This window comes from Callorhinus ursinus, unplaced genomic scaffold (assembly GCF_003265705.2).
Source record: "Callorhinus ursinus isolate GAN/ISIS: 27379988/994484 unplaced genomic scaffold, GSC_fseal_2.0 scaffold1, whole genome shotgun sequence".
NCBI lineage: Eukaryota > Metazoa > Chordata > Mammalia > Carnivora > Otariidae > Callorhinus > Callorhinus ursinus.
The window spans coordinates 99,482,721-99,496,559 of record NW_027397063.1 but is presented as its reverse complement, the minus strand read 5'-3'; the positions used below and the strand labels follow the sequence as shown (position 1 = coordinate 99,496,559).

The following is a 13,839-nucleotide window of genomic DNA, read 5'->3' as shown; positions in this document are numbered from 1 at the left end:
CAGCCTGAATTCAACAGTAATAACTAGCGTTCAGCCTGGATTCCCCAGATTATCTTTTTCAAATAACTCATACCCCCCTGTTCTAAAGGCCAGCCCCCTGACTCTCCAGGGAATCTCTCCCATTTTCTGGGAGCGGCTTTGCATGCTTTGTCCCAGCACCTTGAGTCTCTCAGTTGGATTCGCCCTCTGTGTTTAGGAGTGAACGGGCCCGCTGGATAACTGCCCTGGGACACAGCAGCGGGAAGCAACCTCTGGACCGAACCTGTAAGTACCTGGAGGGCGGCCGACCCTGGACCGTGGAGGGGCTCTGCCCCCTGCTGGACGCTAGGTTGTTAATGGTTGGCCACCGCAGTCCCTGCTTCCTGTGATTCTTGCCCAAGCGTTCCTTCCTGTCGCCCTGCATCACAGAACCCTGTGATCCCCGCTTTGGAAGCCAGGGGCTCTGGATTCAGATCCAAGGTGTAGTTCTTTGTGGTGTAAACGTGGCAAATCATTGCAAAGCCTTCTTGAGCCCGTTTAATCATCTGCAAGTCCGTTGCATCATTATATACGGTACGGGGTTATTGTCAGGATTAAGTTGAACAGCCTGTGTTCAAAGCCCTGCTTGTCCTGGAAGGCTCTTAGATTTTCAGCTGTTGCTAATGGGCAGGCGTCGCATGTTCAAGCCTTCTCCATACGGACAGTCTGAATCTCAGCTGAAATGTTACCTTTTTTTTAAAGATTTTATTTGTCTATTTGACGAGGGAGACACAGCGAGAGAGGGAACACAGCAGGGGGAGCGGGAGAGGGAGCAGCAGGCTTCCCGCGGAGCAGGGAGCCGGACGCGGGGCTCGATCCCAGGACCCTGGGATCATGACCTGAGCCGAAGGCAGACAGACGCCCAATGACTGAGCCACCCAGGCGCCCCTGAAATGTTATTTTTTAACCTTAAAGAAAATTACTTTACCCTTCCTTTTGACCTTATTTATTAAAGTGCTAACTAAGATGACGGAAATGTATTTTATTCTTCTAGGGCATCAGGAATGGGTGCAGTAAAGGGTGGTGTCCTGTGCTTATTAGCCTCTTAACTTTGATGTTAGGCTTCTCTGGGTATTTCTAGCTGGCAGGTCAAATCAAAAGAACCAGGGCAGCAAAATTGGTTATCTGGGAGCACTCAAAAATCATAGCTTTAAGCTTGGAGCCAAAGCTAAAGTGATTGGTTTGAAAGTTGCCTAGAATCAAATTTTATATTATTGAGAAACAAATTAGGAACTCGGTCAATACCAAGTCACTGAAGTTACAATCCTTTTGTTATGATTCAGCATTTTGGGGGGAACTCTAAAATGTTGTCTAACTTTTGGTTGGAGCTCCTTTTATTTCTGAATGTCTTTGGCAGCTTTTGTGTGCCGGTGGGCTGGGGAAGCCCCCTGGATGGCAGTGGGGAGAATGGGTATACTGCGGATGTTGTCAGTTGTGTGGCCTTGGCACATTACCTGATCTGTCTGGCCTCAGTTTCCCTAATGCACAATGACTGTTGTCTGCTATATTGTGTATAGCTCGTCATGGCTATTTTTGAGGGGATTTGTGCATCACAAAAGGCCTCCCTGGATCCTGAGCTTCTAAAGTTCTAAAGCTCTTAGCCAAATAAGACAGTTCCTGGAACAGAGTTTCTGCCTGATAGACGCTTGTTTCTGTCAATGCCGGCCTTGAATTGCACAGAAAGACCGAGTAAATGTATTTGATTTGTACCTGTTCTGGTTCTCCTCTGCTACGGGGAGCTCAGTGTGTCCCCCCCTTTCCCTTGCAGCACTGACCCAGGTGGAAATCATTAGATCGTTCACTGCCAAGCAGCCAGATGAACTGTCCCTGCAGGTGGCGGACGTGGTTCTCATCTATCAGCGGGTCAGCGATGGTGAGTTGGGGTTTTTAGGGGCACGCCCGATGCAGCTTTTGGGGTGCCATAGGACGGAGGAGTCTCATTTTGTTTTTAATGCTCATATTCCATATCCCTTTGGTTTTTTCATATGCACCTGCCTTTCCTCTGTCAACACTATTGCTTTTAATGTTTTTGAATAAGAATGCAATCACATGGTATATTATTCAAAAGCAACCTTGAATAGTTTCCCTTCCTTCCTTCCTAGTCCCCCAGTGACTTAGTGCTCATCTCCAGAGGTTCTTCCTTCTTCACTTAAAAAAAAAAAAAATCAGTTTCCTGATGCCCCTGTCTGTGTACAGCATCCCCTCCCCCAGCCTGGCCCAACTCTCAGGCTCTTTTTAGCCTTCTCCCTTCAGGGCCCCTGGTGGTGTCCCACCTCCTCTGTGTCATCCATTCCTTCTTGAGGCCGTTCCTGCTGTTCCCCTGTCTGCTCGCCTTCCCTCATCCGTCACGCACAAGCTGGGGTGGGATGCTGCCTCTGAAGTTCGCTGACATCCTCCCTGGAGCCAGGCAGGGCCCCGGTTCCTCCACACCCCTGTTGCTTCAGGAGGACTCTGCTCTCGTTTGCAGGCTGGTATGAGGGGGAACGGCTGCGAGACGGAGAAAGGGGCTGGTTTCCTATGGAATGTGCCAAGGAGATAACCTGTCAGGCTACAATTGACAAGAACGTGGAGAGAATGGGACGCTTGCTAGGACTGGAAACCAACGTGTAGCCCCCCGCCCCAACGGCCTTCCATGACCGCGAGATTTGCTCGACATCCTGGCCGGCTGGTTGGTTCTGGGCCGGCTTTGTTGTTCATCTTAACGCAGCCTGATTCATTGGAAGAGTGACAACACTTGCCTTTATGTTTGCCAGGTGGTTCTGCTCTCTCTGGAGAACAGCTACCGGATACACGGAGTTTGAAAGGCTCAGTGTGTGCACACCGTCCACCTGCAGCCTTCTTGAGGCCCGCGGAGAGTCTGCTGCAGGGTCCTGGTGGCCGAAGCTCCGGCCGGGCTCACCCTTTTCTGGCATGGAAAATGGATGTTGGGGGCTGTACCCTGGTTTTCTCTTTCCTACTTTGCCAAGAACGTTACTGTCCCTTTTAACGTTTCCTTTGTATGGCTCTCCCAGTCTTGGCAAGAGTCTCTTTGTTTAAGGAACGCCCAGTTTTGTAAATATTTTTTCTGCCTCTTACATTTTAGATCTGATTCTAATGCTATGAGCATTTCACGAGGAACTGGTAGAGCTCAAAAGGGGAGCTGTTGAATTATTCTAAACCTCTTCCCAGGAAAGGGAAATCGACACTTGAATTTTTGCCACTTCTTTCCTCATTAGTAGGAGAGACGCTTACTTTAGAGATTTTCTTTTTAAACCCATCTGATCTGATATTGGTCTCTGATAAGTAGAGCCTAATAAAACCCTACTCAGGCTACTCAAATAAGATAGAATTTAGATGGTTCACATAAGTGAAAAAATCCTGAACATAGGATTAATGTTCCCAAATGAGCTGATAAACTGACATGAGGCTGCTTTGCCTTTAATAATCTTGCCTCTTATAATTTCTTTAATAAAGATTTTCGACTATTCCCACTCCTGTTTCTAAACAGGAAATTGGCTGAAACACACTCTCAAGGTAAAATTAGGCCCTACCTTGGTATCAAGATGCCAGCATGGCACCTAACTGAAACGTAACATTTTGGTCTTAACGGGAATCCATTTTATATGTACTGAAGGTCTTGCTTGCTGGATCTGGAGGATCTCTTAACCCTGGGTGCCTGCAGAACTTCATTTCTTCCCCTGAGGCAAGGAGAAAGGATTTTAGTAGTTCGTTTCATAGAGAGGGAATGAGGGTTTGGAAGACAGAGGGGAAAAATGATTTGTACGGGCAGCTAGGCTTCTCTCTATTCCATCTTCTTCGATAGAGGGGTAAGACCTGGCAAAGCGTACATTATTCAAGGACTCACATCTGTGTGTGACATATCCCACCTACTGCTTGCCAACCGGGTACCCAAATCCTGAGCGAAGTGAGCAAAGCCGAAGCCCAGGGTGGGAGCTAAGTATGCTTGCCTCACACACCCTGCATCCTGCCAACTCAGCCGTGAGCCAGTGTGGTACGCCCGGGGCCTTCTCGTCCCTGGCTCGCTCTCCTTGACTTATGCAGACATTTCTGGGTGTCAGAGACATGCCAGGCCCTGAGTTCTTTGAGCTTTGGGCCAGTCAATGAAGTAATAGCAGTGGACGCAGCAGATTTCTCCAGGTTGGTAAAACAAGGCGTTGATCTCCTCTTTCATGTCACAGGCCTTCTAGAGGAGAGGTTAAGAAACTGTAATTAATCTCATGTGATGTTTGCATTTAGGAAGGAACATAAATGTGTTGCTTGCAAAGGGATCATTCTGTGTTATTTTTGCTAATATCCATTTGAAGCTTAAAAGCAATTGTATGAATCCTGTGAATTAATTTATAAGTAGAGATGTTAAAGGCTGGGAAATACATGCATTTTATAAATCAAAGTCTCATTTAGCAAGCAGGTTAGTACTGTTACCAGGTCATGTTGTTATACAGCGGGTGTGTAACATAGTTTCATTTCCACCGTGAATTTTCATTTTTATAGGACAGTTTCTACGAATAGCTTCTCAGAACTGTACAATGACTTCAGTGACCTGTGGAGAACAAAAATACTCATTTTTGTCCCAACAAATTGATACTGCTTGATACTTTTGGTGGAGTGAATTTATAAAGATTTTGTATATACTTGCTCTTTTGTATTTGTGTGATTTAATTCACTATAGCATGTATTTAAGTATATAATTTGCTGAATTTTTGGTCAACTCGGAGTTCTACTTAGAAGGGATCTACAGCTAACATTAAAGGACACTGATCTTTCCCTGTTGGGTACATGTTGGCATCAGCTGCCCTAGAAAGCTGGAGCAATTTTAAGAGCTGGGCCCTGATGTTTCTTATAGTTTCCACAAAACTGCACGACAGAAGAGCTTATCTTAAATAGTTGGTGGTTCCTTAACTGTAGTATCCGAACCTTTGTGCTTGTGAAATTCCACCACCCTGTGAATCTTGGTGGAAGGCAAAAACTCCTGTGTTAGTTTTCTCTTACTGCCTAACAAATTACCACAAATTTAATGGCTTAAACCAACATCCATTTATTATCTCAACAGTTCCGGGTGAAGAAGGCCAATATGGCACAGTGGGTTCTCTGCTTAGAGTCTCGGTCTCATAAGGCTGACGCCAAGGTGTTAGCTGGCTGCTTGCTCAGCCAGAGCGTGGTATCTTCTTTCATGCTCATACCTGTTGTTGTCAGAATTCAGGTCCTTGTGGTTGTGGGACCAACGTCCCTGCTTCCTTGCTGGCTGCCAGGGGTGTGGGGTGCTCACAGCTTCCTGAACCTGTTCATATTCCTTGCCATGGGTTCCTTCATCTTCAAGGCACCAGGGGCATGTTGACTCTTTCTCACACTTGGAATCTGACTCCATCTTATGCTACCAGTTGGAGAAAACTCTGCTTTTAAGGAACTCATGTAATTACATTATGCCTACAGGATAATCACCCTTATGACTAACTCAAAATCAACTGATGTGTGACCTTAATTAGATCCACAAAATTCCTTTACAATGCAATATAACATAATCACAGGTGTAATACCGGGCCGGCCGGAAGGTGCGGCAATAATGGGGATCATCTTAAAGTTCTGCCCTCAACACTACTGTAAACCTTAAAATGCTAGATACTTAGTTTCCCTGTGTCTTGTATTTACTAAAATACAGCCATGTGGTAGGAAACACCAATCTTTTATTGGATTTTTGCTCAAGGTAATGATGGAAGAGGAAGGAGAAGAGCGTACCTTCTCTGGAACTAGCAAGATACATTCCCCTCTTTGCTGCTACATTTTCCCTGGGCTTTAGAAAGCAGCAGAGGTAGAGCTACTTGAGGGGATATGAGTACTAAATAATGCAGGGCCGAGTTTAGTGCCTCTGGTAATCACCCTTGTGGATTGAATCCCCGAAGGGCTTGCTTTGGGGTGAGGATATGAGCTTGGAGGACCTCAAGCTTTGCCCTTTGGGCTTCTAGCACACTCCGGACCGGACAAAAGGAAGTTAAACCTTCCTGTGAAGGAAGGTAGCATTATCTTAGTTGTGTTATTTCCAAACACAAATTCTCAAAAGATTCAGCAAATTAGCAAACACTTTGAGACACAGCATCAGTGATACAGAAAAAACCAGATACTCACAGAGACTCCGGATATTGAAATCATTAGCTACATCAATCATCATTACCATTTTTAGAGAGATAAAGCCACACTTTAAAATGCAATACACTACTAACAACTCTAAGAAGCAAGAGAGGAAAACCAACCAATCAGCACTAGGAATTACGGAGCTAGGTTGAACAGGTTAGAAGCTGGTGAACTGGAAGAGAGGCTAGAACGAGAAGGTACAGCCACATGGAAGGGTGTAGAGCAGAGAGCAGGAGAATGCCGAGGTTCAGGTGGGCATCCCAGAGGACAGCGGGGAGAGAGGGAGCATCGGCCCGGGACCTCTGTAACCTGCTCTGACTGGTCGCAGGGTGCAGGCTGTCCCCGGGGACAGGAAATGGCCTTGGGCGAAGCGGCTCTCTTCAGCGGAGGACAATTCCTGCAGAGGGCTGACAGGTAAAGGCTGTCATGGGACAGCACTTGGGGCAGCTAAGGGAATTGTCCTTCAGTCCTGAGGGAGGATCTGGGCAGAACATCACAATAGTCAATACATGGAGCTATGTCAGTATTTGACAAAATAGTCCTTAAGATAAAAGGTATGACTAGGGACAGAGAGAGCCTAGATAATGATGGAGGTTTATTGAACCAGGAACATGTAACAATTCCATATATCTATTTCCTCCCAATAATGTGGTCTCAATATATATAAAACAAAATTTGGGAGAAATAGAAGAAATAAATCCAAAATCATAGCATATGACACTTTTAACTCTCATTTGCTACATGAAAGTGTAGAAGTAGATAAAAATCTATGGAAGTGTGGAAGATCTGAACAACAGCTTAAGGACACTGCAACAATTTAAGCATATACATTCTTTTCAAGAACACACAGAATATTAAAACATTTGACCATTTCCCGGGTCATAAAGCAAGTTTCAAGAAATTTTAAAGGACTGAAATTACACAGAGTTCTATGACTACATTTAGGTTAGAAATCCATAACAAAAATAACCACATACTTGGAAACTTAGATCTAAATGTAAAATACAAAACTATAAAACTCCTAGAAGGTAACACAGAAAATATAGGTGATCTTGGGTTTGGCAATGACTTTTTTTGACGACACCAAAAGCACGATATATGAAAGAAAAAGAAAATGATAAATTGAACTTTGTTAAAATGAAAAATATCTGTGCTGTGAAAGACGGAAGAATGAAAAGATAATCCACAGAGTAGGAGGAAATTTTGGAAAGCAAGTATCTGATAAGGGTTGGCAACCAAAATATACAAAGAACTCTTTAATTCTCAACAATCAGAAAACAACTCAATTAGGGGCATCTGGCTTGCTCAGTGTGGGGGGGGCATGAGACATAGTCTCGGGGTTGTGGGTTCGAGCTCCAGGTTGGGTGTAGAGATTACTTAAAATCTTTAAAAAAACAAAACTCAATTAAAAAACGGGTTCTTTGAGGGGCGCCTGGGTGGCTCAGTCGTTAAGCGTGGGCCTTCGGCTCAGGTCATGATCCCAGGGTCCTGGGATCGAGCCCCGCATCGGGCTCCCTGCTCTGCGGGAAGCCTGCTTCTCCCTCTCCCACTCCCCCTGCTTGTGTTCCCTCTCTCGCTGTGTCTCTGTTAAATAAAACCTTAAAAAAAAAAAAAAAAATGGGTTCGGGCACCTGGGTGGCTCAGTTGGTTGGGCGGCTGCCTTTGGCTCAGGTCATGATCATGGAGTCCCAGGATCGAGTCCCACATCGGACTCCCTGCTCAGCGGGGAGTCTGCTTCTCCCTCTGACCCTCCCCCCTCTCATGCGCGCACGCTCTCTCTCTCTCTCAAATAATCTTTAAAAATAAATAAATAAAATGGGTTCTTTGAAAAGATGAATACAACTGATAACACCTTTTAGCAAGACTAAATAAAATGAGAAGACTAATTACCAGTGTCAAGAATGAAAGAGGGGCTATCATTAGATTCCTTAGACATTAAAAGGTAAGGGGATATTTAAAAAACTTGGGACTCCTAAATTCAACAACTTAGATAAAATGGGCCAACTCATGGAAATCCACAAAGTGTCAAAGCTCTAACTAGTCCCATAACTACTAAATAGATTGAATTTGTCTAAAATCTTATGAAAAAAAAATGTCCAGGTGCAAATGGTTTCACAGGAATATTCTTCCAAACATTTAAGGAATTTACATCAATTCTATACAACCTTGTCCAGAAACTTGAAGAGGCATACTTCCCATTTTATGAGGCCAGCATTACCCCACAAAAAGGAAACTATAGTATTCCTGACTAATCACTAGAGAAATAAATACAAATTAAAACCACAATGTCTATGACTCCACCCACTGAAGGCTAATATTAAACAAAACCACACCAAATAACTAAAAATACAAAGTCCTGGCAAAGATTTGAAACACTTGGAACCCCTCCTGGCGGGAATGTTGCTGGCAGGAATGTAAAATAGTACACCCACTTTGAAAATCAGTTTGGCAGTTTCTTATAAAGTTAAACACACTCACCATATGATACAATGATCTTAATCACAGGTATCTTCCCAAAAGAAATGAAAACCATTATCTACACAGCCTCGTATACACGTTCATAGCAGCTTTATTTATAATAAAAAAACTGAAAATAACTCAAAGGTTCATCAATTAGTCAATGAATAAACAAACTGGTATAACCATACAAGGCAATACAACTAAACGATAAAAAAAGCAACTAACTACCGACATTATGTAAGAACATGGAATATCTCTGAAGCATTATGTTAAGTAAAAGAAACTGGAGACAAAAAACTAAATATGATTCTCCATTTATTGGAAATTCTAGAAAAGGCAAAACTAGTGACAAAAATCAGATCTATGGTTGCCAATGGGTAGAAGTAGAAGCAGGGGACTGGCTGCAAAGGGGAACAAGGGAAACTTATGTGATGGGAATGTTCTAGATCAAGATTGTGGTGGTAGCAATTACATGACTTTATACATTTGACAAAATTCGCTGAATTATACACTTAAATTGGCAAATTTTATTACATATAAAAAATAACCTCAAAGCTTAAAAAAAAACATGGAAATACATCAAACATGCTTTTCTTTGTTCAATTCCCGAATATTCTACAGAGGGTATATTGTTTTAAAATCAGAATAAAAATATCATTTAAACAATCAGCATATTATATGATTATACCACATGATCTTGACAATTACTTGAAAATAAATATACACAAACTCAGCTAAGAGTGGAAGGAAATTTACGATTTACTTTGGGTGAGGGGGTACTAAAATTCCTTCTAAAGCTTTTTAATAATCTCTACCTTTCAGGGTGGACTTTGTTTTAAAACTACAGTAAGAATAGAAAATTACTTGTCATAATAGGTATAAATGTATCTAGAGCTTTTGCCCAAGTTAATGAATTAGGAAGCACTATATGTACTCACTTTTCAATGGCACTTTTTTAAAGATTATTCAGTGGTTTCTGTTTTTCCCCCACTTAGTTTCTGTTTCAGGGTTGTTTTTTTTAAGAGTTAAGTCTAGGTATCACTAAGAATGGTGAGGCAAACAGATTCTTTTTTTAATGTCTTATTCCTTAAAACTGCTAAATAACAAATAGTTCTTAGATCTGGAATAAATCTTCCACTCAGTATATACACTATTTTGTAAACAAAAGAAAAAACACAAATAGCACCTTCAATCAAGATTTCCATCCTGATCAGCTGTACAGAAGATAGAAACTGGGGGTGACAGTGACTGCTTTAATCTCTTTCAACATGATCAGCTATACAGAAGATAGAAACTGGGGGTGACAGTGACTGCTTTAATCTCTTTCAACATGATCAGCTATACAGAAGATAGAAACTGGGGGTGACAGTGACTGCTTTAATCTCTTTCAACAGCTCATCCATTTAAACAATTCTTCAGGAACATTTTCCTCATTCTCATGGAGATTAAATATTGGTTTGGGAACATGGAACCAATTAACTAATAATCCCCTCTCCCTTTTTTTAACAGATTCTTTAAATGCTATCTTCCAAGACCAGTTTGGCCTGCTGTGAATTTAAACTGGAGAGTAAAGGCAAGAAAACACGTACACAAACATAAACACACTTATAGAGCAAACAGAACGTTAGGGTCACCTTGAGTTTAGGGACAAAACCACAATATTGTGATGACTCAATACAAGAATTCACTAAGAGATCACTTCTGGGAGACTAGCCAAGAGAATGGAGTTAGGACACACAGTACATTCAAAACCTTTAGAAGGCAAGGATAGGCTGACATACATTCCCAGAAATGGGAGAACCTGAACCAGTGATGTTACACAGATCATCAGAGCATTATCAATAAATCCCAGTCATTGTTTGATACTCTTCCTTCAGTTTCTCTGCATTTATTGGAAGGCACAAGAAAATGTTTATTTTTAAGGACGCAGCAGATGTTCTTCCTACATTTCTTTTTGCAGTATGTTCAGGACTACTACTCTTACACCTTTTGTCAGACATGTGGGTCAGACTGTTAGATCACAAAAGAAATGGTAGAGGGGCCCCTGGGTGGCTCAGTCAGTTAAGCGTCTGCCTTTGGCTCGGGTCATGATCCCAGGGTCCTGGGATGGAGCCCCGCAACAGGCTCCCCGCTCAGTGGGAAGCCTGCTTCTCCTTCTCCCTTGCCCCCCCTGCCTCCCCACTTGTGATCTCTGTCAAATAAATAAATAAAATCTTAAAAAAAAAAAATGGTAGAAACAGGACTTAGCAAACACTCACTGATGCAGACTATGTGTTTCAGTTGTTTAACTTCTGCCAAGTTAAACAAAATACACTACCCTAAAGTGGCTAACTCAATAAAGGAGGGTTTATTTGACCAAAATAAGTGCATGTGCAAGGCAGGTCTAGAATTGGATAATTCAGCAGCTCACTAGCACTATCACGAACTCTGGTGATTTACATTTTTCCACTTAGCCAACGTCATTATCCCCTGCAATCCTAAAATGGCTACAGCAGTGCCAGATTCCAACAAGACAATGTTCAAAGGAGAAAACTTCCTCCTCCAAGACTACCAGTGAAGAAAATCTTTCTCAGATGTCCCCTTGCAGATCTCTTGTCAGTTGCAATTGACAACACAGGTTTACATTCTGACGGCTCATCAGCTGTAAGGAGTAAGACCATACATAATTGGCTTAGAACAATCTGATTCACCCTTGGGCAAGAGTCCAATATCCCTGGGCACCAGGCTACACAGAGGGGGAACACTTGAACAATCAAGCAAATGGGGAGGGACAAATGGCTGTTGGGATAGCAATCAATGGTATTTGTTAGTCCAATAAGGCTGAAAACACTAGCCTATCACTCACTAGCCCTAAAATGACACTAGCTTCCGTTGTCTGAGGGTAAAACGGGACTCAAGAGCATGGAAATGAGTGTAATATAATGGACTGTTATAAAAAAAAATAAAATTCAGGGACAAATAAAAACTAAGATTTAGTGAGTACATTCTATGTACCAGACACTAGTGTATGCACTTTACATATATCAACATTTTTAATCCTCACAACTGTTACCTGTATTTTACTGATAAATAAAAAACAGAGAAGCCATGTACCTTGCCCAAGGGAGCTGGTTAAGTCACAGCTGAAGTTTGAACTTAGGTGGTCAAGTCTAGACTCACTTTCTCAATTGCTGTATTACGCTAATGTAAAAGGGGTAAAACATATTCTAAAAAGGTTAAAAAAAAAATCAAGCCAAAGGACAGAGATGTAGAAACCAAGCCAAAAAGTTAGCTGAGATTTATACACTGTACATTTTATTAAACACTGGGCTTTATTACAAATTAATTTACTTCTGAGGGAAGTTTCATTTAAAAATGTGGTTGTGTTCAAATTCTTAACTTGACACTGCTTTTTGCCTAACCATTCCCCCTTTACTGGTTTCCATACTCAGTCACTATGGGCAGAAAGATTAACTTCTCATAACAGAACAAAGGAATTTCTCAAGTGGTACAACACTCAATATATATAAGAGCAGTCCTCCCAAAGTGTGGACATGACCACAACAGAAAATATGATCAGAGAACATATTGTTTTTTATGGTATATTTATAATAGCTATAGATAACATTGTTAAATCATGCACACTACATCTTTACTACCTACTAAAGGTTTCTACCTTACATACGGTAATTATTCATGTCCCATGGTTTGGCATCTAGCCCAAAATTAAACTATGATGGAAAATGGCTGTCAAATTTTCAGACCATCACAGAAAAGTTGTCAGCTGTAATATCCATCCTGGAATCGTGGTGGAAAGTTCCTGGGACTTGCTTTTTCCTGTGTTTTGATCAAGTCTATAATAGCTGACAGTACAGCACAGTCTCTGGATTTAGTGTCTTTCCAATCTACAGGATGGGGACTTTCGATCTTCTCTTGCAGAAGGATATCTAGCTCCTTTCTTAATTCCTAAGGTTGGAAAAATCACTTATGTTAAACAAAGGCAGATATACTATTAAGCAATGTAATACATAAAAGTGACTTTAGCTGTTACAAAAAAATTTCATAAGCTATTATACAAAAGACTGAAATATTTAGTGAGCAACTAACTAAAGTATGGTTATGAGTAGCCAACTAAAGTGTAGTAAAGTTAAAAAAAATTCAAACTTCAATGACACCGAACCATTTAGAATGGCTGACCTATAAACACCTCAAAAAACAATTTAGAAAAGCTATGCATAAATTTCTCAACACTGTTTGCTCTGCTGAAATAGAGCAAGAAATGTTTAACACAACAGACATAACACTTGGTGCAAAACCATGAGACCACATGCTAACTTGCATGTAGATTCAAAGACAATCATGTAAAGTCAGTCACCTTAACAAGATAGGCAATTCTTGCTGGAGACTGAAAGACAATCCATTCATCTACAGCAATAGTCTCCTGATCGTTATCCTTCTGGATGGAAATATCACCTCCAAAGAATAAGAGACAGTATGGAGAAACTTCTGTGCAGTCATATAGGTATATCTGTAATGAGAATTAAAGGATATTAATACATTCACAAGTCTGCAAGGATTACTGCCACATTAATTCACTACCACCAGTATTGATCTATTAATTCTTTCCTTCTAAATTAGGTATTATCCTGCCAGTATAACTACCGAGACTAATTTTGAAGACATACCACTTATTTTTTAAAAAGATTTTATTTATTTGAGAGAGAGAGGGAGAAGCAGGCTCCCCTCTGAGCAGGGAGCCCGACACGGGACTCGATCCCAGGACCCTGTGATCATGAGCTAAGCCAAAGGCATATGCTTAACCGAATGAGCTGCCCAGGCACCCCAAAGATATACCATTTTAAACTGGCCAGTCTTCATTAATTCAGAGAACACAGGAGTTTTTATATTCTTGTTTCAATTCAAACAATAGCACTATACTTTAAACAAAATATTTTCTGAGTAACAAAAAGAAAACACTAATGTATCTGAAATTATTTATCTATACATGAACAGAACCTCACTCAGTGTTCTGACCAGTACTTATAAAATGCCAGTATTTCTTGAAAGCAGGCTCTGAAGGAAAACTATGCAAATCAAATAACTGTCCCAACTAAAATACAAAGTCCATCATGACAGACATGCTACACATTAAAAGTATAGATCTGCTTAAAGACCTTACAATTCATGTCAGAAAAAAAAAAATCTCAGAATAAATTTTATTTTTAATTGTGAAGAGTACACAATAGTAAAAATACA

The 13,839-nt window shown here is 41.4% G+C and overlaps 2 protein-coding genes across 6 annotated transcripts in view; one reads left to right on the top strand and one right to left on the bottom strand.

Moving 5' to 3' along the window:
* ARHGEF26 (Rho guanine nucleotide exchange factor 26) overlaps positions 1 to 4,654 on the top strand; it is a 118,963-nt gene extending 114,309 nt beyond the window's left edge. For all 4 annotated transcript variants that reach the window (XM_025880120.2, XM_073898386.1, XM_073898380.1 and 1 more), the window contains 3 exons: positions 197 to 264; positions 1,787 to 1,891; positions 2,486 to 4,654. In XM_025880120.2, coding sequence (XP_025735905.1) covers positions 197 to 264; positions 1,787 to 1,891; positions 2,486 to 2,628 — 316 coding nt within the window. In that variant the 3' untranslated portion in view covers positions 2,629 to 4,654. The remainder of the gene's footprint in view (positions 1 to 196; positions 265 to 1,786; positions 1,892 to 2,485) is intronic.
* A 4,252-nt stretch (positions 4,655 to 8,906) lies between these two features.
* The window catches only part of DHX36 (DEAH-box helicase 36), a 49,237-nt gene continuing 44,304 nt past the window's right edge, over positions 8,907 to 13,839 (bottom strand). For both annotated transcript variants that reach the window (XM_025880105.2, XM_025880110.2), the window contains 3 exons: positions 12,959 to 13,111; positions 9,962 to 12,549; positions 8,907 to 9,836 (listed from right to left, as the gene is read on the bottom strand). In XM_025880105.2, the coding sequence (XP_025735890.2) occupies positions 12,364 to 12,549; positions 12,959 to 13,111 (339 nt within the window). In that variant the 3' untranslated portion in view covers positions 8,907 to 9,836; positions 9,962 to 12,363. The remainder of the gene's footprint in view (positions 9,837 to 9,961; positions 12,550 to 12,958; positions 13,112 to 13,839) is intronic.